Genomic DNA, 21,739 nt, shown 5'->3' with positions numbered 1-21,739 from the left:
TATTAAATAATTGTAAATGTGCTAAACATAATTCATCTTATAAACAAAATTGTTAACATATTATTTATTAGAAATCGAATGCACTTGGGCTGACATTAAAACCAGACCTCCCGACACACCATCTCATGTTTTATATTTTGTGAAGTGAAAATGCATCACATGGTCATGTGTCAACATGGCACCACCCATGAGGGGGCGACCTGCACCATGTAGAATAAGACAAGTTTTTTTTTTTTTTATTGAGTACTCTTTCATATCTCTCAGTATGATTGCTTGCTAACATAAATGCTTCTCAAAAGTGTTTATGATAGAGTGCACCTTTAACTTTATACATGTGTCACTACCAGAAAGTGTCCAAAAAGTTTTGTCCTCAATTTATCTTTTGTTTGATATATATGATATCTTTCTATATAGCCTATCATATAATGATATATATATATATATATATATATATATATATATATATATATATATATATATATATATATATATATATATATATATATGATATCTTTCTTTTGAAATATGCCAGTTGGTTTGTATTATTTAGTGCAACGAAACACATGCATTATCAAGTGTAGCCTAAGATACATTTTATAAATACACATAACTTCTGAATATATATATATATATATATATATATATATATATATATATATATATATATATATATATATATATATATATATATATATATATATATATATATATATGCCATCTATTGAACACTGCATTGTAACGTGAAAGCAAAGCTCTTGTTGTAAGTCCATAATGATATAGCCTCTGCTAAATGCATGTAATTTGACCGGTATACACGCTTAAAATGGATACTATGTGTAAGCGTTGGAGTTTGAAACGTTTATACAAATGAAAACAGTGGCCAGGGAGCCTGGTAGGTGGTTTCCCCCGAACTGTCATCGTACAGTAAGATGACGTTTCCCAGAGGGTCACGTGATTAGCCTCTTACAGTAAAAAACCCAATATGGCAGAGATGGCAGGTCTTGCACGGTAACTAAAGCACCACTTTCTACAGCAACCAGGTCGATTTTTCGCGACCGACCGCAGACATGAGGGAAAGACAGAAGAAGAAAAAGGGGAGGACGTGGGCAGAGGCCGCCAAAACGGTAAAACCCAAGACTTCTTGGGCGTTTGTTTAGTTTGTTTTCGCCTTATGCTCCCACTTGTACAACTGTGTTTATGAGTTCATGACCCGCTGGTGTAGGCGAAGTATTGCGTGTGCGTTTCAAGGCCTTGTTTCGGTTGGTGTTACCAAAGTGCATTTAGATCCATACGCTATCAAGCGTGACGTTACGCACGCATGAAATGGTTTTCTTCATAATTACGTACCATTTGGGAACTTTTTTTGATCCGGGTAATGCTGGTGATTTGATGAAGCATCTGTAGCATGACGTTCGTGTCAGTTGCTAGCTCGCGCGAGGCAGCTTAGCGCGCTTATACAGACTAGTGACACTTCTCTGGTTAGCCAGTTAGCTTAGCACAACTAAACCCGCATAAACAACCCAATATTGTCGTTAACCTACCGAGGACACTTTAATACTACTCCACTTTTGAATTCGTCCGTGTTTTCTGCCGTAAAAGGCCAGAGTTACCGCCCGCTTAAGCGTGTCGTGTCGGTAGAGACCGCGAGCTTCTCAAACGGAGCTTGTTTACTTTTTGACGCTGTGGAAATTGTTGTTTTGTCTGTATTTTTATATCATATTTTTAATTTTGAGGAACTGTTTGACTTTAGACCCAGTTTGCATCATGCTACACACAAAACTGATACATTGTAACTGAACAGTGTTTGTCTTCAGAGATACAACATGCACTTACAGTAAAAACCCTTATTAATAAAACTTAAGTCGGCATTAAATGAAAATTTACTGTATCTGTTTTATAAATGCATGTTATTAGATCTTATTGCGAATAGTTAATACGTGCACGTTAAATTTTCACCTTGTAATGTAAAAAAAAAAATACATAGTTTGCTGTGTTCTGTTATTTATTATTATTAATAAATCAACAAACAAATATACAGTATAACAGTACCAACCAACAGTAGATACATAAAAATGTTCTTCTCTCTGGTGACATATGCAGGACTTCTCCAGTCATTTAGATCAGCCCACCCCTGTAAGCTTGCATTCATAAAGAGCCCCTGAATGGTGTTTTTTTTTTTTTTTTTTTGAAGGGAACTAATTGAAAGATCTGAGTTAAGGAAGTGACTCACCTTTTCCATTATTAGTGAAATACAAAGCACACAGACTAATAGCTGCCATTGGTGGTCTTTTTTTCATTCAAACTTATCTATATACAAAAGAGGCTAATGGAGAAAATGCAGATGTTCAGGTGTACCTCGGTAGCGTTTTGCCTTTTTATCTACCTACTTCTTACATATTCTAAAAGAATAAAACAATACAGTGGCCACAAAAGATATTTGGACTGTTAGAATGAACATGACACCTGTGTACTTGAAACTGACTTCATACAAAAATGTCTCCGAAAAGAAAAGTTCCTGAGAAAAGATCTGACATCACTTAATTGCAGCAGAAATTCATAGATTTATAAGTAAAGAGTGACTGAAGTCTACAGCGGGGTATGTAATTATTTATTTAATTAAAATAAATTAAGTCAGAAAACATGAAAATATAATCGAATTCAAAATATTAACAAAAACTATCAGTGATAATAAAATAACACTGGTGTCCAGATACATTTTGGGACCACTGTATGTGCCTTGTGTCTAAGAAAATGCATTGATGAAGAAATGTACTTTTGTGACCAAAGTAAAGAATGACTGAAGAGAATGCAGGATGTGAGATCACATCATCAGGGTGAAGCAGCTCTTGGGCCTCCATCCAGCAGCTGACTTCATGTGTGGCTAAAAGCCACAGATCACTTGGAATGTCTGGAGTCTGTTTGCATTTCCCAAACTCTCGAAACTTGACCACTTTTGAATGTAACTCCGAATTCAAAGTATCTCATCCAAACTAACACGTTTTCTCCGACCCAATCAGAAGTAGGTCAGTTTCACGGAGAGGGCTGTCTGCTTCAATGAGGTCAACTAATGATAGAATTCAAAGGCATTACTGTTTAACCAAACCTTTTTTTTTGCACTGACCATCAGATCTACTTCATCATTCCTCTGCGGTTGCTGCAATAGTGTGAGTCACTACTGAATTGTTCGCTTATTCCAGTAATACTGTTCACAGGTGCTTGAGAAGTACCCCAACACTCCGATGAGTCATAAAGAGATCCTGCAAGTGATTCAGAGAGAAAGGCTTAAGGAGATAAGGTGAGGTCATTCTACAGATGTTTGCTGAGTATTTCTTTATTAAATTTTTTTTGTCATTAATCACTTACCCCCATGTCGTTCCAAACCCGTAAAAGCTTTGTTCGTCTTCCGAACACAATTTAAGATATTATGGATGAAAACTGGGAGGCCTGTGACTGTCCCGTAGACTGTCAAGTAAATAACAGTGTCAAGGTCCATAAAAGGTATGAAAGTCGTCTCAAAATACTCCATCTGCCATCAGACGTGCAGTCAGTGTTATATGCTCTTCTGGATCATCCACGCCACAAGGATGCGCTGTTTCTACGTGTATTTAGCTTTAATTTGAAAAATTTCTTGTGGCGTGGCTGATACAGAAGAGCATACGCAGCATACATTGATATGGAGAGACACAGAGGAGACTGCCGACAAAGGAATTGTTGAATAAATATATTATATTTTTTATAATATTTTTGTTTTCTTCACTTACAAAAAGTGTTCCTGTTGCTTAATATAACCCAGATTGCAAGGCTGAGTATTCTGACGATGGACCTTGACACTGTTATTTACTTGGCAGTCTATGGGACAGTCACAAGCCTCCTGGTTTTCATCCAAAATATCTTAAATTGTGTTACAAAGACGAACGAAGATTTTATGGGTTTGGAACGATATGGGGGTAAGTGAATAATGACGACAATTTTAATTTTGGTAGGAGTATCCCTTTGAAATAGCCATTCTAGTTCAGATTGTGCAGGCTGCCCCTGAACTGTACCACATCATATACATTTTTTCTTTTATTTATAGTTTTTTTTTTCTTTTTTTTTTAATTTAATGTGGCCACATATCTAATTGTCACATCTCTTTTTTGTTTCATTTCTCTGTTGTCTTCCAGAAGGTAAGATTATACAGTAGTAAACCCTCCCCTCCAACTAACTTAAATCCATTAGCCAATCCCGTTGCATGTTATTAACATTTCCCCAGTTGACACGGCATGCAAAGGGACTCCCAAAAGCGAGGACCTAATGGCCATGGCTTTGACCAGTGTGCTTGTCCTCAGAAATGCCTAGTGGCTTCTTGTGCTTCTGCCAGATTTGCTCTGTTTGAAGATGCTACATAATAACTATGTACTAAATGTGTTTAACCTCCTTAAACCTGTATTTTTATTATTGTGATTTATTTTGTTATAGGCTAAAACGTTAATCCGATTTCTTCAAAAGACAAATAGTAAAAAACTAAAATAATAGAAAGTATAACTCCCTGAGTTTTGGGATCTTTAACTAAAAATAGAACTTTTAAAAAACATTTTTATTAATTGAAATAAAGCTGAAATAATATAAAATGCAAATTGGATGAAAAACTGAAAATTAAAAATATTGCGAACTAAAATATGTTTATAAGTTCAAGCAATAAATCACTAACTGCAAGTAAATAGAAACTAAAACTGAACCATCTAAAACCAAAACTGAATGAAAATAACAATATATTTAACCTAAATAGTAATACAAAAAACAAATAATTTAAAATATATATAAAAAAAGATTATTAAAACAACTATAATAGTATATAAATAATACTAAAGTATTCCTTTCACATACAAACTATACGTAAGTTATTTATTTTATTTATTATATTTTCTTTGCATACAATTTAAATTTGAAAAATTGTCTTAAAGTACTGAATTTTAATGTTTGTGCATATGTGCCATGACAATTTCTCCTCAGTAGGTAGCAAAGGATGCATATCAAAATATTAAATTACATTTTTTTGTAGAAGTCTGCATTATAGTTTAACTTACCTGAATTTGTACATTTTGCATTTTGCTGCAGTTAGAAATGGAAGACAGACATAACAAATAACACTGATAATGTTTTTGTTATGCCCAGATTAAAAGCCAGACATTTGTATTCATTATATATATATATATATATATATTTGCCATATATATATATATATATATATATATTTGCCATATTCAGTTGTTCAGACTACTTGTAGCATGTTTTCAGTATTTTTATATATAATAATTTTACTTCATTTAAATTTATATTGACATACATGCACAATTACCTGTAAATTAATCACTGAACTGTGATCTTTGTTGCAGATTTTCAGTTGTGTGAAGAGGGTGATTGATTTAATCAGCTGATTTTTATTTTTAATTTTTTTTTAGTGGGACATCGCCTCTTGCCTGTCTCAATGCCATGCTCCATACAAACTCACGTGGAGAGGAAGGGATCTTCTACAAGGTCCCCGGCAGAATGGGAGTCTATACACTGAAGGTAAACCAGAACCAGAATCTCACTGCAACTCTCGCAGAATAATTGTTTCTGACCTGTCCTCAGTTTCTGTAACTTAACATGATGCCAGCATCACTACAATCATAGATTTAGTTTTCAGAAGATGTACAGAGTGCAACAATTGGGTTCTGGAAATAAAAAGTCCATTAATTTTCCCCATGAGGAAAGTGCTTTTTAACGATAACTGGTAAACCTTTAAAGACAGACCTGTTGTGAGCTCCAAGGTTATTACTCGATGGTATATGCTTTTGTGGAAGCCATCTGTTCTCATTATTTCAACTTATTTTTTAAATAATCATGTTTAACAGCAGAATTTGTCATGAAAAACTACAGTACCCATGATGCTATAGATCGTGGTGAGCAAATTGTGCTCTGTAGATCTCTGTAGTGAACGCCCTTCTCCCATGAAGCACCGCGAAGGATGTAATAGAGATGGTCTCCTTACTCTCTCAAAACTTGGAATGCTTATGTGACCCTAGACCACAAAACCAGTCTTTAGTCGCTGGGGGATATTTGTAGCAATAGCCAACAATACAATACAAAATTATTGATTTTTCTTTTATGCCAAAAAATCATTAGGATATTATGTTCATGAAGATATTTTGTAAATTTTCTACTTTAAATATATTAAAACTTAATTTTTAATTAGTAATATGCATTGCTAAGTACTTCATTTGGGCAACTTTAGAAGTGTTTTTCTCAGTATTTTGATTTTTTTGTACCCTTAGATTCCAGATCTTCAAATAGTTGTATCTCAAACAAATATAGTCCTAACAAACCATACATCAATGGAAAGCTTATTTTTTCAGCTTTCAGATGATGTATAAATCTCAATTTTGAAAAATTTACCCTTATGACTGGTTTTGTGGTCCAGGGTCACACATACAAACACATACGAACAAAATTATAAAAGTAACACTTTTGTTTTTGCTATGTAATAAATCTGCACATTTTAGAGTGGCCTTTTATTTTGGCCAGCCTAAGGCACACCTGTGCAATAATCATGCTGTCTAATCGGCATCTCGATATGCCACACCTGTGAGGTGGATGAATTATCTCGGCAAAGGAGAAGTGCTCACTAACACAGATTTAGACAGATTTGTGAACATTTTGTGAATACTTGAGAGAAATAGCCCTTTTGTGTACATAAAAAAAGTCTTAGATCTTTGAGTTCAGCTCATGAAAAATGGCAAAACAAAAGTGTTGCGTTTATAATTTTGTTCAGTGTGTATATATATATATATATATATATATATATCAAATAATTTTTTCATATTTCACCATTATTTTTCATTTGATTGTCATTTGCAATGCTTTGTAGGATTGTAGCTCTTTCCGTCACTAAAACTGTTAGGTACACAGTCTTGTACCACTTTCATTTTGCCTGATTTTCAAATACTTTTTGCTTCAAATATAAGTTTGTAATGTTGTGATTCACCTTCATGGCTTATAATGCTTTAACAAAGCATTTTTCAAAATCCTTATGGGAAAAATGAATGGAAAAAATACTTAAGGAACCAACACCGCTGAACGGACACTATTGCACTATACTGCTAACATGTCTACCGTGAATGCACTGTAAGTTGCATTGGAAAAAAGTGTCTGAAAAAAAGTAAATATAAATGAGGGTTTTCTATTGCTATGGTTTGTTCATATGGTGCTGACTAACATGAATATTTACTGTACCACTGCTATAATTAATGCTCAGTTAACGATAGCATAACAGTCCACACTTTTTATTAAAATGTATTAATTAACTTTAACTGTTTGATCAGATTCAAATGAGCTGTTTTATTGGAAATTAGTGTTGGGCATGTGATGTGTATGGCTTGTATGTGAGCAGAAGGACATTGGAGATGTGATGAAGGAGCTGTCAGAAGATGCTTCAGAGGACAGTAGTGATAACATGTCTGATACCCGAAGCACAGAAAATACCAGCACCACTACCTACAGCAAAGATGGACGCAGAGGAAGGTGGAATAGGAGAGGTACCACATTTCATGAATTCTGAATAGCCATACTTGGAGCTGGAGTATATAAATATTTGCGCCCCTACTGTCACCAAATAGAACTGCAGAATTAATAGTAATTTTCAAACAGGTTTCCTGAACATTCCACCTGTCTTGGATCACTGAAACAGAGCAATGATATCACCAAAGTGCTACTTCCACTTTTGGGGTATTAGCATACAAACGGATTGTTTCTGTGTATATTTTCCTGTGGCTCAGTGGTAAAGCATTGCGTTAGCAGCGCAAAAGGTTGTGGGTTCAGTTCCAAGGGAACACATGTTAGGTAAAAACATGTTAGCCTGAATGCACTGTAAGTCGCTTTGGATAAAAGCCTCTGCTAAATGCATAAATGTAAATAAAATGTAAATGTACTAAACTGGGATAGAACAAACTATTTTAACATTTAACATATAATTTCTTACTTAAAATGCAATATACATGATAGGGATGTCAACTAGGCTTGTAGGCTACTTTACACGCATTCCGGTATACTACGTATATTTAAACTGACCAGTGTAACCTTTTATATGTTTGGTTGACTATTTTATTTTGATAATGAACAGATTGGGTAAGTTTTGATTGTATATATGCTAGAATATGTGGGGTGTGTGTGCGCGAGGCGCCAGTGCGATCGAAGAGCTGAAACATAAACAAAAAATTTTGGAGTAAGATATATTCCATAAAGTGCTCTTAGTTGTGGCATCGCCATTAGTGACATAATTGAATGCACCGGAAAAATGTATCGGTCACAGCACCTTTGAATTGCTGTTTTGAATCCAGCAATTATTTATTTACAAATTATAAGCTCTGATTATGACAAGTGTCAACATACTGTACTGGATAAGCAGGTTAGAAACAAAGACTGAGGGAAAAGGCCATTGCCTTTTATAATTAAACAGCCATAAATGACATTTTAATCAAAGTATAATTTATGGCTGTTGTTATGACTACGTCTCTTGAAATATCTCATAGTTGTTTGGGAGAATTGTTTTTTTTAAGGTTTCGTCCAAAAGTTTTTTTAGAGGATGAAGCATATTTTGTTAAGTTTAAGCAGGTCACAGCAGGTGGCAAATATATAACTACTAATAAAAACTAAATCTAAAATTGTAGTTAATCAAATCATTGTATAAATTATGCCATGTGTTGTGGCATGAAGTATGTAGATTGCATGCTGAACCATGAATGTGTAAGTCATATGCTGACTCTGATATGTGTATAAATGACCTCACATCTAAGGGTAGATGTGCCTCGTTCAAGTCAAAATATTCTTTGAATGCAAAACACCCTCTAAACAGGAAATTCTTTTTTTTTTTTTTTTTTTTTTGCAAAATTTATACCACTTCCTCATATAAATGAGAGTAGCACGAAGCTAACTAAACAAACACAAGTTTTACCTCAATTCATCTTGCAGAAGCTAAATATTTGAGAATAATGCAATCTAACAGAGTGACCTCATGCAGAACCAAGTACTGTAAGTAAGACTTTCATCTTAATATATTGGTGAAAATTTAAAGCTGTGGATTGAGAAAATTAAGATTGTTGTGATAGAGAGAGAAAAAAAAAACTAACTCCGCAAAGACCAGGAAATAATTATTGCCGTGACAGCATATTATTTATGGGGGGTAGTTTCATCAAGTTTTTGTCTTTTTAAAAACACCCATCCTTTAATAAATGTGCTTGGATGACTATGTAGTTATATTACAGTGAAACACGTTGTGTTTTCATTTTTAGGGCTTCTGTTCTGATCTCAGTACCTGGTTGTTTTTAGTTAACTATTGGACCAGTGCTGTGTTGCCACTACATGTTACATTTCCCAAATATATAAATGTGTTTTTATGCCTTGCAGACTCAAACATTTGGTTTTCTGTTATGGACTGTATAATATTGTTGTGATTTCTGCAGATTTCAATATGTCACAGAGTGTATTTATGAATTTATAATTGTCATGGAACAACATAATAGCAATGTAATTTTCAAGTGATAGTGCAAATTAAAAACATTTTGTAATAAAAACGCATTAAGAAAAATTTATTAAATATATTTTTTTAAATATATATATATATTTTTATATTTAAAGTTTGGACTGCACTAATCCTGTACCTGTATTGTACTTCAATGTGTGTGCAAACTGGTTGTGTGTTTGTATTGAAATGACCTTGAATCATCATGGAGTGAAATTAAGTTTGTGCATTGTGTGTGTGTGAGAATATAAATGTCTTTGTGGTACAGATGTGCAAACATGCACCCAATGTATTGCTTTCCTATCATTCTCAGTGCCAGCAAAACTGCAATCTCAGCCATCTTCACCACAGTCTCGCTGTTCATCTCCGTCAGTCTCCAGCAGCAAACTCATGTCCCCATCACAGAAACACAGCAAGAAGGCCCTAAAACAGGTACTGCCAGTTACACTTATTAATCCTGCTATGTGTATATATATATATATATATATATATATATATATATATATATATATATATATATATATATATATATATATATATATATATGGTAATGTCTATTTGGATAATCAGTTAATTAAAAACATTAAAGGAATTTAATCTAATTAAATTATTTTCTAATTAATAAATTTTCTAAAATAATTAGTTAAAGGTCAAACTTACATAAACACCAAATTAAAAACAGAGGTTCATGTTTTTTTGTTGCTCTCATGTATAAATAAAGCATTACTGATACCACATGGATAATACCATGGTATATTAAAATATTTTTTTGAATTGCATTGAATTTCTGTTGTTGCACAATGTACATACCACCCAGACCTGCTGTGATATTAGCCACTGTTGGTTGGTATAAAACCTTGAGCTGTTGAGACCCTCTGTGCTCTCTGCAACACAGAGCATTAACATATGTTATGTAACCTGTGGGTTTATGTATGTTTTTTTTTTTTTTTTGATGTGCTTCATTTATAGGCACTAAAACAGCAGCAGCAGAGGAATCAGCGGCGGCAGTGTGGAATCCCCAGTGCCTCCAGCCCACGACTGCTCCTCAAGACTGTCAAAGACATGGCTCATGACTCCTCCAAATCCTGTACATACAGTATTTGATGTTACAGTTTTTCAATGTGAATTTTATTAAAATTAAAGCATGCACTTCAGGTGTGTCTGTAAATACAAAAGAAATATAAAACTGTATGTCTCTATTTGCTCTAGCCTGGGAGCTGAAACAGACAGAGCGCTGCCCTGCAAGTCCACAGAACTCTACCTCCAGCTCGTCCTCCTCTGTCAAAGCAGATGTGTGCCACACAACCGGTGCCCGAAAGGTGTCTCAGCACTCCAGTCGGCTCAGTACCAGTGAGTATCGTCACAGATCACTGTAATTCGTGTCAGCTCATAAGATGCTGTAACTGATCCCACCACCTTGGATTTTCAGGACAGCTTAGGCGCACCAAGTGTGAGATAGATGTTGAGACACCAGATTCCATCCTTGTCAACACCAACCTTCGAGCGCTTATCAACAAGCACACATTCTCAGTGTTGCCTACAGAGTGTCAACAGAAGCTTCTTAAGATGCTTCCAGAAGTTGACCAGCAGGTAGTGAAACACTGAAGAACCCTGCGGTGTTGAACATGCAGTATGATTTTGTGGATCGTGAATCTCTGATTGTTATAAATGATTGAATTGTGATGCAAACACTTTGCAGGCTAGTATGGATGGTGCACTGAAGGTGACCAGCTCTGCCTTGAACAATGAATTCTTCACATCAGCAGCACAGTCTTGGAAGGAGAGGTTGTCAGAGGGTCAGTCAGTTGTTTTTAATCTACCTAATAGTAAACTTTTTCTTAGTGTTTTTTTTTTTTTTAGGAACAAACCTTTTTACTGTGGAAAAAGTTGTGTAACAGTGTGCTGTTAATAAGCAAATTAATCTGCAATATTTGTGTAACTTATGCAATCCTGTGTTCTCAGGTGAGTTCACACCAGAGCTGAGACTGAGAATGCGGCAAGAAATTGAGAAGGAAAAGAAGGTGGAGCTTTGGAAAGAGCAATTCTTTGAGAGCTACTATGGTGAACAGTAAGCCAATTCTGGCCACATTTTTGCAGAGTTAGCTCCAACACATTTAAGTTTCTAGTGATCCTGAAGACATTGATTAGCTGGTTTAGGTTATGCTCTTTTACAATGTCTTGAATTTTTTTTGGGGGGGGGTGTATACGAACATGCTCGCATGCTTAGTGGTTCGAAAAACGCATTATTTTTTACATAATTTACATTGTTACAATACCTTTCTCCCCATCCTGGCACAAACGGCTGGATTAGTTCTGGGTTTGAGGAAGGCCCGCCTTCAAGATGAATTGAGCGGGCCTAATTGAATCGGCTAAATCACGTTTTAGATAGGATGTCAACAACTGCTTAAAAATAACTGCATTTACTATGTACAGATAAGTTGAAGTGGTAGGGATCAAGGTTTCCCCGGTAACCGCTGTACACAAAGCAGCGCTCTGCTCAAAAAAAACTGCTTTATCAGACATTACATGCAAGATTAAAGCCCAAGTTGCAGGTTAACCACCACTGTCGATTAATGGGTACATAAATCACTCAAGATATGTATATCATTTTTAAAATGTCTCAAAAATGGCCTTAAAGACCAGTTTTTTACGTTTTTGGTATTAACGTTTTTTTTTTTTACGCAATTCGGTGATGACGTCACATTGGGGAGAAGTGGACGAAAGGTAGCCTCAGCCTAGTATGATGCGCGTTCCAGGCAACCCGTAACCCGTGTTTTTCCAACCTTAAACCCGTGAAAGTGCACTGGAACGGCAGTCAAACCCGTGACTTCCCACCCGTGAACTCGTCAGTCACACAGGACGCGAAACAACAATGACAGCCCCTACGGATAATACTGCCTACGGACGCAGTGTTTATGCAAGTGGTACACGTTGAAAAAACGATTTTTGGACATTGTAACGTTGCGATAAAAACTGGGATGAAGAAAGAGGTGGCAAGAGCCAACATGTATGATGGCCCGCAGCCCTATAACTTTGAACCAGCCAGATGTGAGAGAGCAAATGAGGAATTGCCAATAAACTGATGGCCGTCAAAGCCAATTAAATGCATGGTCCCGAGGAGAATGAGTGGAGAGTTGGTGAAGTGTCCTGGTGAGTTGCTATCACTTAGCAATGCAGCAATGAGCACTGGAGCTAGTCTACGAGCAGCAGTGCACAATAACGACACACACATATATATATATATATATATATATATATATATAATATATATATATATATATATATTTTTTTTTTTTTTACTGTCATTGGATAGCACCGAGTGAAAAATAAACGTTTTCTTTATATCTAGTGGCAGTGATCATGACGTTAGTTCAGATAAGTACCAGTAACCTAGGGCTGGACAATATATCGAACGATATGACCATGTGCATCTCGTCAGTAAAGCCGGTTCCATGATTAGCGGTAAATCCCCATCACCTGCTTTCAAATGGAGCTGCATTTAATACACAGAGCCGTAGTTTATTGACAAGCTACGCTATATTGAGTTCATTATCAAAGGCGATTCATCTTCAATAATGAACTCGATATAGCGTAGCTTCTCAGTGAACAAACGTAGCCGCGTGTCTGTCGCTATGTTTGGCTGGTGCTTGTGTGGAAACTGCGTTGGAAAGCTGGTGCTGTAGGGAAGTGAGTGCGTTTGGTCGCTGTTGGTCGATATCTATCCATCGATCTATCTGTCTGTCTATCTATCTATATCTATGTATTTATCTATAATCTGCGCTATCTGAATACTCTCGTCTACTACTCGTCTCTCTAGTCGCTCTCAAGGCGGGCTTTGGTAAATTCTCTCCCCAATGTGACGTAATGCAATGCATTGTGGGGGAAAGGAGAATCGTTGCAAACCGCTGTAAGATAGTACCTACTTTTTCGTATTTTATTCCATTTTGTGATACCCAACAACATAAAATACAATGGATAACAGTTTAAATGTTCATTACCAACAAGCACAAATTGCACAAATTCGTTGAAAAATTAACCATGCAACACGGCCTTTAAATGAAAATGACATCCATTTTTCTGAAGACAGAAATACAGTAATGTAAAAACACCCGCACTCAATGTATGGGAAACACTGTAGTCTCATAATTGAAGTGTGAATTCTGCAGATTAGATCATTGTCCATTATTGTACAGTCAGCAATTTATTATTTTAATCATATTCTAAATGGCCGCTTTGTGATATCACAAAACCCGGAAAACAAACACTGAATTCCCAACGAACCACTCGAAAAAGTACTTTAAAACAAATAAATAACTCCCTTTCACACTTTGGAGTGGACTTTCAGATTTGTAAGTTTGAAGATCTTTTTTATGCCCAAAAATACATACTGCACACTGCCTAAATTTCAAAAAGTGAAAAAGCATAATAGGACCATTTTAATTAGGGCTGGTGCTAAATTCTAGAATAATGTGGCCCTCTAAGAGTGTCCATGCCTTATTTTGGCATTTTGAAGCCTGAAAATTGATGGAAGATTGATTAGTGGGCGACTAGTTTAATGTATCATAGGTGATGTTTTGTTTTTGAGGTCCTTTTTCCTAATGTTCTATCTCTTCTTGGTTTTAATTTCAGATCTGGACTCAGTATAGAGGAATCCAGAGAGCTGACAGAGGATAGGAGTGTTCCTGAACCAGCTAAAAGCACAGTCCTATCAGAAAAGCCAGAGACTGTCAAAGAGTCTCAGAAGGTAAACCCGGTGACAGAGGTCATCCACATGGAGTTGAGATCCAGAGATGTGAAATCAACAGTAACACATGCGTCACCTGAAGAGCCGGTCAAACCTCCTGCTCCAGAGCAATCACGTTTATCCTCGGACACGAGGAACGATGCACAGGAAGAACTGATTCCAGAGTCCTCTGTTCAAAGAGCAGTGGAGCCCAAACCTGGCAGTGAAAAAGCACTTGAGAATGAGATCACACGTAAGACCCCAGCATCTCCTTTAGAAACAGTGGTCACCTGTTTGAAAGGAAAGGAGACACAGACCCCTAAAGATGAAAGTCCCGTTGGTGAGGCTGGACAAACTGTAATGGAAAGGAATAAGGCTGGATCTCCAGTAGCTATTGTCACATCTGAGCCTCTAAAAAGAAAAGTCTCTAGTGAACAGGATACAGAGCTCAGAGCAGAGAAGAAGCCCCGTGTCACTTCATTAGAAGCATCATCCACAGTGACGGCTAAAGAAAAAGTAGAACAGAGAGTACCTCCTCTCAAAGTAAGTTTTAGGTTTCTTTCTTTTGAACAAACCCCTAGCCTTAAGTATTAAGCAGTGTTGCACTTCCTGTCTGCACCAGATGAGAGTAAATGCCCTGATATACTTCAAACGAAATCGAAGAATGAACTGATATGACGTAATTTTGAACAAAATCAGGCTGAAACGAAGTTTGTTTTGAGTTCATTTCAGCAGTTCGAAACAGCTGAACAAAGCGAACTTTCTGGGGGAGTTCGTTTTGGCTCCTAAAAACCTTTGAGCTTCCATTGGTCCGTGGCGGTTACGCAATCGGTGGGTGTGTTCTGGAACGCCACCTTCTTTAACGGGCTGTTGCTCAGCCTTTTCGAATTTCTTTTTGCCCCCAAACGAAGAACAAAAACTTGAAGTATATCGGGGCCTTAATGTGATGCATCAGAACCAATAGAACTTATTAGAATCATTTGTGCTACTTCTGACACAAACTATAATTGGATTTGGAATGTTTGCTTTGATGTTTCCAATGTAGACAGCTTTAATCTGTTGACAGTGGTCACACCCAGTGTAGACATGTTGTTTGTACTACAGTACAAACTATATGAATTATATAGGTGTGTCTGATGTATTGTGGGACATGTTGAGGAGAGGATTTGCTATCGCTTTTCTAAGCAATCATACTTGTATAAATCACCTAGAACACTCTAGCAACCACCTAGGAATGCCCTAGCAATTCTCACGAACACACTAGCAATCATAACACAATGCCAAAAAACACTCAGGACCATTTAGCAACCACATAGCAATTGCCCAGGCAACCACCCAAAGCACCCTAATACTGTGGTAGGGAATTTTTCCATACAAAAAAATGTAAAAGATCTAAAAAAAATTTTTTTGCTGCGCTATAGTCATTTTTTTTTACATTAAATGCTGACTTCAGTGGAATTTTCACTCTCATAGTAACACTCAAACTCTCTCTTTGCAGATCTCAGTGTCAAGAATTTTATCTGCCCCTGCGTCTACTGAGCAGGTATCTCCAAGGACTCCCATTCCCATTCCACTGACACCCCCTAGCGTTCGACCTGGTCGCACCGGTGCTCGCACTCTAGCTGATATCAAGGCAAAAGCCCAGTTAGCACGTGCACAGCGTGCTGCAGCAGCAGCAGCCGGGTCATCTTCCTCAATGGGAACCGGCTCAGTTGGAGGTACCTCGACACCCTCTCCAGCTCGGTCCCTGTCAGAAGATTTTTCACCAGCAAGCAGCAGAAGTCAATCTGTGTCGCCTATAAAGTTAAGCACTGGATCTCCAGCTCCGGAAGGCACAGTGACTCTCTCACAAACCTCTCCTTCCTCAGGTTCCACTGGACACTCAGACCCTGGTCTTGCGCAAGCCTTCAGTGCAAGCCAGGGATTTTTAAAAGATAATTGCTCTTTGATGGGGTTGCAAACCACTCTGTGTACGTTGAACCCAACAGGCAAGGATCAGCATAACCTCTTCAGTCCCGGGGGAGTGCTAGCACCTTCAAGTCAGGCAGGAAACGTGACTGTCTTAAATACAATTGAACAAAACCAGAGACCACAGCAAACATCCTTTTCAGGAGCTTCAGTGACCAAACCTAGCTCTTTAATCCCAGCAAATAATCCTCTGGTCACTCAGCTTCTTCAAGGTAAAGAGGTTCCCTTGGAAAAGATCCTCCCAAAGCCACTAGCCAAGGTGGAGGTTCAATCTGTGGCCATGTCTGCCAGAGATAAAGGGAATCTTGGTACCACCACTGCTGGGTTGAAAACAAACCAAGAAGATGCAAACAAACTTGGGAACCAAGTTCCTTTTGGCCCATCAATAATGCAAGCCAGAAATGTAGACAAGTTGGTCAAAGTTGGCACTCAGGACCAGATGCTCCAACCGCTAAGGGACAAATGCGAGCAGAAGAACACCATCTCCGGCTGTCAACCCTCCCAATTTCAGTCCTGTCAGTTAGGTCACCTTGAGGGTAGCCATGACCAGAGTGTCCATCTAGGCATCTTTGGACGGAAAAGGGTATCCAAGCCAGCTATGACAGGACACTACCTCCTCAATGTGTCCACATATGGTAGAGTATCCGAGAGCAGCAAACGGCCCCACCTAACTAGTAATACAAGCACTGCCCTCGCCAACCTGAAGAAGGAGAAAATCGAAGCTGAGGAGAGTATGAAAGGGAAGGCGGAATCATTTGCAGGGTCTCCTACCACATCTCAAGGACACCTGAATCTTCCACTGGTAAAAGTGGAGCAGCAAGGATGTGTCATAAATAAACCAGATGATGGTTTGACACCCCAACTCTGCTCTGATATAAAGTCTGAATCTCCATCGCTGAGTTGTTTGTCCGGCAAAGACGAAGGCAACACTTCTCTTAGAACCAAAGAAACATGCTCAAGAGCGCAGCTTGATATCTGCAGCAGTATACAGGGTAAAACAGAGTCATATCAGTTAGGTGACTGTCACCAACGCACGTTCTTGTCTCAGAAAGCACATAATGGACCTCAGTATGGTGGCACTATCAGCATGTCTGTCCCTCATGCACTGAACCACAGCATGGCTGACACTCCAACTTCTCCCACTGTGTCCTGCAGTGGTGATGGTGAAACAGCTGCTGGAGGTATGATGTCTTTTTCCGTCACCGTCACTGCCATTCCTGCCGGTCACCTACTGGATCAGAACAGTCAGGGTGAAACCTCACCTGAGCAAGCCTTCATAGAAACCTCTGCGATGGAGGACGTCCAATCAAAGTGCTACTGTCGGTTGAAGGCCATGATTATGTGCAAGGGATGTGGCGCATTTTGTCATGATGATTGCATTGGTCCATCCAAACTATGTGTCTCATGTTTGGTGGTACGATAATGGTCATGAGGATGAACTGCAACTTGTTCATTCGTTCAATCAAAAAGAAGCAATCACTGCAGTGAGGGTAACAGAAATGTTACGACAGTACAGCAGTGACTCTCTCGCTGTGGTAACCTGTTCATGTATCCGTTGTCATTTGAGAGGCAAGCTGTTGTGCTGAATGGGGGGAACTCACTAAGAATGAATTGTGCCTGCTAATAGTGCTGTTTATTTGCACGTACCTTCTGCTTTGTTTTAGCGGCTGATTCGGGAGTTATGCAAATCAGGTAACATGACCAGCAAGCCTGTGTTATTCTTGCAAGTCAGTTTTGAGTACTTAGTTGCGGCGAATGCAGCAGACTAACGTGATCTGGCATGATTTACTGGGACTCTTTAGTATGGCTGCAGTAATGCAATCCAGAAACCTGAAAGTGCGCTCGACTACACTGTATGTCTGGATATGTATCCATGCTTTTCATTTGCAGTTTGAGCGCTTTAAGCACCTGATTAAACTGGATTGCGGGTGCTTTGTAAAGACGCCACAGGTTTTTGCACTGAAATGCAGAGTGCAAAAGTGTCACTACTTTTTAGTGATTTCGTCCCTTTGTTTTTCTTTACAGTACAAACATAAATAGCATGCTAGAAGATGAGGTGTGAAAAACGTGCAATGCTGAGTAGTACTTCCTCTCATTCATCGAGCACCTTGTTTTAGACTCAAGACTCAATATTGAATAGTGGCAATATTTAAGGGTTGTTCTATTTCTGTTATATTTTTGTACTAGAATTTTAGAAATGGAAATGAATATACTACTATTTTTGTAGACGTTAAAAATCATGATTCCCTCCAATGCTCAAATTTCAGATCTTTTACACATTATTCACACTAGTTTGCTGGATTAGAAACAGATAACATCAATATTTAGTCTTTGCATATCCTGTAAAGCTATTTGGTGGTTGGTTTAAGCCTTTGTGATACAAGCAAAAGAACCACAAAACTGAAATACCAATTACTTTGCAGAATTACTGTGAATATGTAAACCTAAAATATTAACCTGCCTTGTTACTAGGTTTAAATGGTACTTTTCAGAGTTATTTATGGGATAGAAGGGAGTTTTGTCAAATATGTTAACAGGCTAGCACTTCTCTTAGATCAGTGGGTTTACTTGAGAGAAGATTGTAAGAACAGATTTATACTGATAATGGCAATAATTTGTATATTTACAATATTTATAAAATTGAGAACATTAGTCCATTACATCTCATTTTTTTTTTAAAAAAAAAGAGGATTTATTAGCGTTGCACTTTTTTATGTTCAGAAAATGACTTTGCTAACAATCTATATCTTTAAAAAAAAAATTTTGTAAGGTTGAATGAATTAAAGCACTTCTTAAACAATCTGTTGTACCCTCTCAGGAGCAAAACCAGGTCTTAATCATTTCAATAGCCTGTGTCTAATCAGTTTACGTCACACAAGTGACATTGCTTCTAATTGGAATAGTAGATACTCTCTGTAACCTTAGTTTTTAGGGATAGGAAAATAATGGAGTATCAGCAGAAAAACTATATGAGCAATGAAGTTAAACACTCAGAAGGGAGATTTTATGAAGATTTTTTTTGTTTTGTTTAGTATTGTAAATACTGACTTTCTTTTAGATGTACAAAAAATTCTACAAAGCATTCTTGTATCTTGCCTAAACATATCCGATTGTCTGATAGCTAAAGGTTTTTATTTATGAATTATTGTCCAACACATCATAATTTTAATCATGTTTCAACATTCAATGGTGTGGTTTAATTTCTGTCCTGAAACAATTCTGCTAAACAGATACATTTTGATACCCGTAGTTTATGAATGTTAGAAAAAAAACTTGATGCATCTTTGAATTAGTCTCTTTTTTAATCATCTGCCTTTCAAGGTAATAGAAATGTTAAAGAATTTTAGATCAAATTTGCTTGGTAATATACCAAAGTCGATTTATGGAGACTAGATAATCAGATTTTGTTTTAATGTCTGTCTAGTTAAGCAAAGTAATATATTTTAAGTAATATATTTTAATAAAAAGAAGTCTATTTACAAAACATTTAAGAAACAGGGTATGTACTATATCTTTATATTGGCTGTCCCATTTTGTTATACCTTTGTTTAAGGTGTACATAAACTTTTAACCAAAATGTTTTTTTGTTGGAATTTTTTTTTTTTTTTTGTACCAGGGTCCTTGTGATAAGTCTGATCTGTTGATATTTTTGTGTGGCTAGTTTTGCCTGCGATGAATTGTGTCCTAACAGTGGATTTTTAATTGACTAATAATATGTGTGTGAAACTTGCAGCTCACTTTATTGATTATTGAAAGTCTAGCTTTTTACATTAAAAAAAAAAGTCCATCGGTTTATGTTGTATGAATAAAATTAACTAGCGTGGTGGTTGGGTTGTGCTGAATGTCTTTGGGTGTGAGGTTGTTTCAAGGTAACTGGCTTTCATTGACTTTTGTCAGTGGGTAAACTGTCGCTTTTATTTACTTATGTATATACATATGCAGCATTTAAACATACAAGAGACTCATTGAATATAACTGTGATACCTCCGTTATACTTTATATCAGGCCTTAGAATTGATTTGAATTAAAAAAAAAAAAAGATATTAAAGTTAAGTCTCATTTCTTGAAAATGTTTTAATTTGTCAGAGGTGTAAACAGCAGCGTTTAACTGTTGTTGGTTATTTACTGCTTTCATTTCCTTGAGTTGCAACGCATGACTTACCACTTCCTCTATCGCCAACCTTATATGCCTGTGACATTTAACAAAACACTTGGATTTTTCATTATTGAGGCAATGTTTTCCTCTGCGGACCCCTGAAATTATAGGACTCTTAGTGCGGGAGGTGAACTTGGAGTGGCTTCCACAATGTGTTATATTATGTTTTAAAAGTCAAATACTTTATGTAAAATAAAGGTGAATGTAATATAGTAATTGTAATCAGCAATTGTAAGCAAAGTGTATTTTATCAAGAAACAGTATGAATAAAATGCAGGAAAACAAATGCACTAATGGGTTATTTTTTATGTAATTCAGTTGATTTATTCTAATTATTTAAACGATAATGTACAAGACCAATGACATATTGCATAAAGTGTGATTTGATGGAAATGTTGCTATGCAACAACACTAGTGAAAAGTTGAACAGGTGTTCGAGTCATAGTTGAATTTTCAAGCAATGGAACACTGTATTGACCATTCAGAAGCTAGGACTGGGACTATGTTTTATCAACCCAATTAAAGCATCCATTTACATCCAACATAAGATAGTATAAGATAGTTGCATGTTATCAAGAAAAAAATCCCTTAAAAAAACAAAAGCATACACAGTTGGAAGGTGGTGTTAATAATATAAATATGATTTTAGAGTATTAATCAGAATCTCTTTTTTTTAGCCATCAAGCACAAAGAATATAACTTGGTGCATTTAAGACTGCATGTGCTGAAATATGTTTTTCAGTATATGAATATACAGAAATATATATATATATATATTATATATATATATATATATATATATATATATATATATATATATATTTAATTATAATGTATGCCTATCTTAAAAGTACAAAAAAATATAGTTTGGTGGATAGGCTATTTTATACCTGGATTAGAAGAATTTTATTCTGTTCTGCTACCTTTCCACCAAAATGTAGAGAAGTGCAATTTAAAATAATGTATTTACCCAACTAAGGAATTTCTAATATTAACATTTAATGTGGATTCAAACACTAGCCAAATTTGTAAAAATGAAATATTGAAACTGTTGAGTATTTTTTTTTTTTAAATGTAATCTGGTTCAGTTTGGACCGAGATATTTAATTTTATTAGGAAATTGTTTGATTTGTTTAGTCAGATTTGGTATCTGTATTTTTTATTATTTTTTTTAATTCTGTCTCTTGCTTTTGCAATGATTTTTATTAATAAGTAGCCTATATCTCATGCTGTATGGACTTATGTTTTTATGGTAGCCTATGATGATCTATTAATTTAGAAAAAAACATTTGTGTCTTTGACATAGACATAATAAGCATACGCAGTATATGAAGATCTACTCAGCATATTTGTG

General features: G+C 36.4%; 1 protein-coding gene across 5 annotated transcripts; it reads left to right on the top strand.

The window, feature by feature from the left end:
• Positions 1 to 915: 915 nt before the first annotated feature.
• On the top strand, positions 916 to 18,903 carry LOC109061330 (putative Polycomb group protein ASXL2). Of its 5 annotated transcripts, XM_042774285.1 has the most exons (13): positions 916 to 1,124; positions 3,213 to 3,295; positions 4,164 to 4,166; positions 5,442 to 5,550; positions 7,412 to 7,556; positions 9,852 to 9,970; positions 10,508 to 10,625; positions 10,748 to 10,888; positions 10,968 to 11,128; positions 11,238 to 11,334; positions 11,501 to 11,606; positions 14,168 to 14,804; positions 15,760 to 18,903. In XM_042774285.1, exons 1-13 carry the CDS (start codon positions 1,068 to 1,070, stop codon positions 17,650 to 17,652), a joined length of 3,669 nt encoding a protein of 1,222 aa, XP_042630219.1. In that variant the 5' UTR covers positions 916 to 1,067; the 3' UTR covers positions 17,653 to 18,903. The 5 variants fall into 5 exon arrangements, with proteins under 5 accessions (XP_042630219.1, XP_042630224.1, XP_042630220.1 ...); XM_042774290.1 differs by lacking the exon at positions 15,760 to 18,903 and having other exon boundaries at positions 11,501 to 11,599; positions 14,168 to 14,336; XM_042774286.1 differs by lacking the exon at positions 4,164 to 4,166 and having other exon boundaries at positions 917 to 1,124.
• The last annotated feature ends 2,836 nt before the right edge of the window (positions 18,904 to 21,739 follow it).

The sequence above is a fragment of the Cyprinus carpio genome, chromosome A17, assembly GCF_018340385.1.
Source record: "Cyprinus carpio isolate SPL01 chromosome A17, ASM1834038v1, whole genome shotgun sequence".
In the NCBI taxonomy this organism is placed as follows: Eukaryota; Metazoa; Chordata; class Actinopteri; order Cypriniformes; family Cyprinidae; genus Cyprinus; species Cyprinus carpio.
Note: the sequence above shows the minus strand (reverse complement) of the source record. Positions and strands in the feature narration are given on the sequence as shown.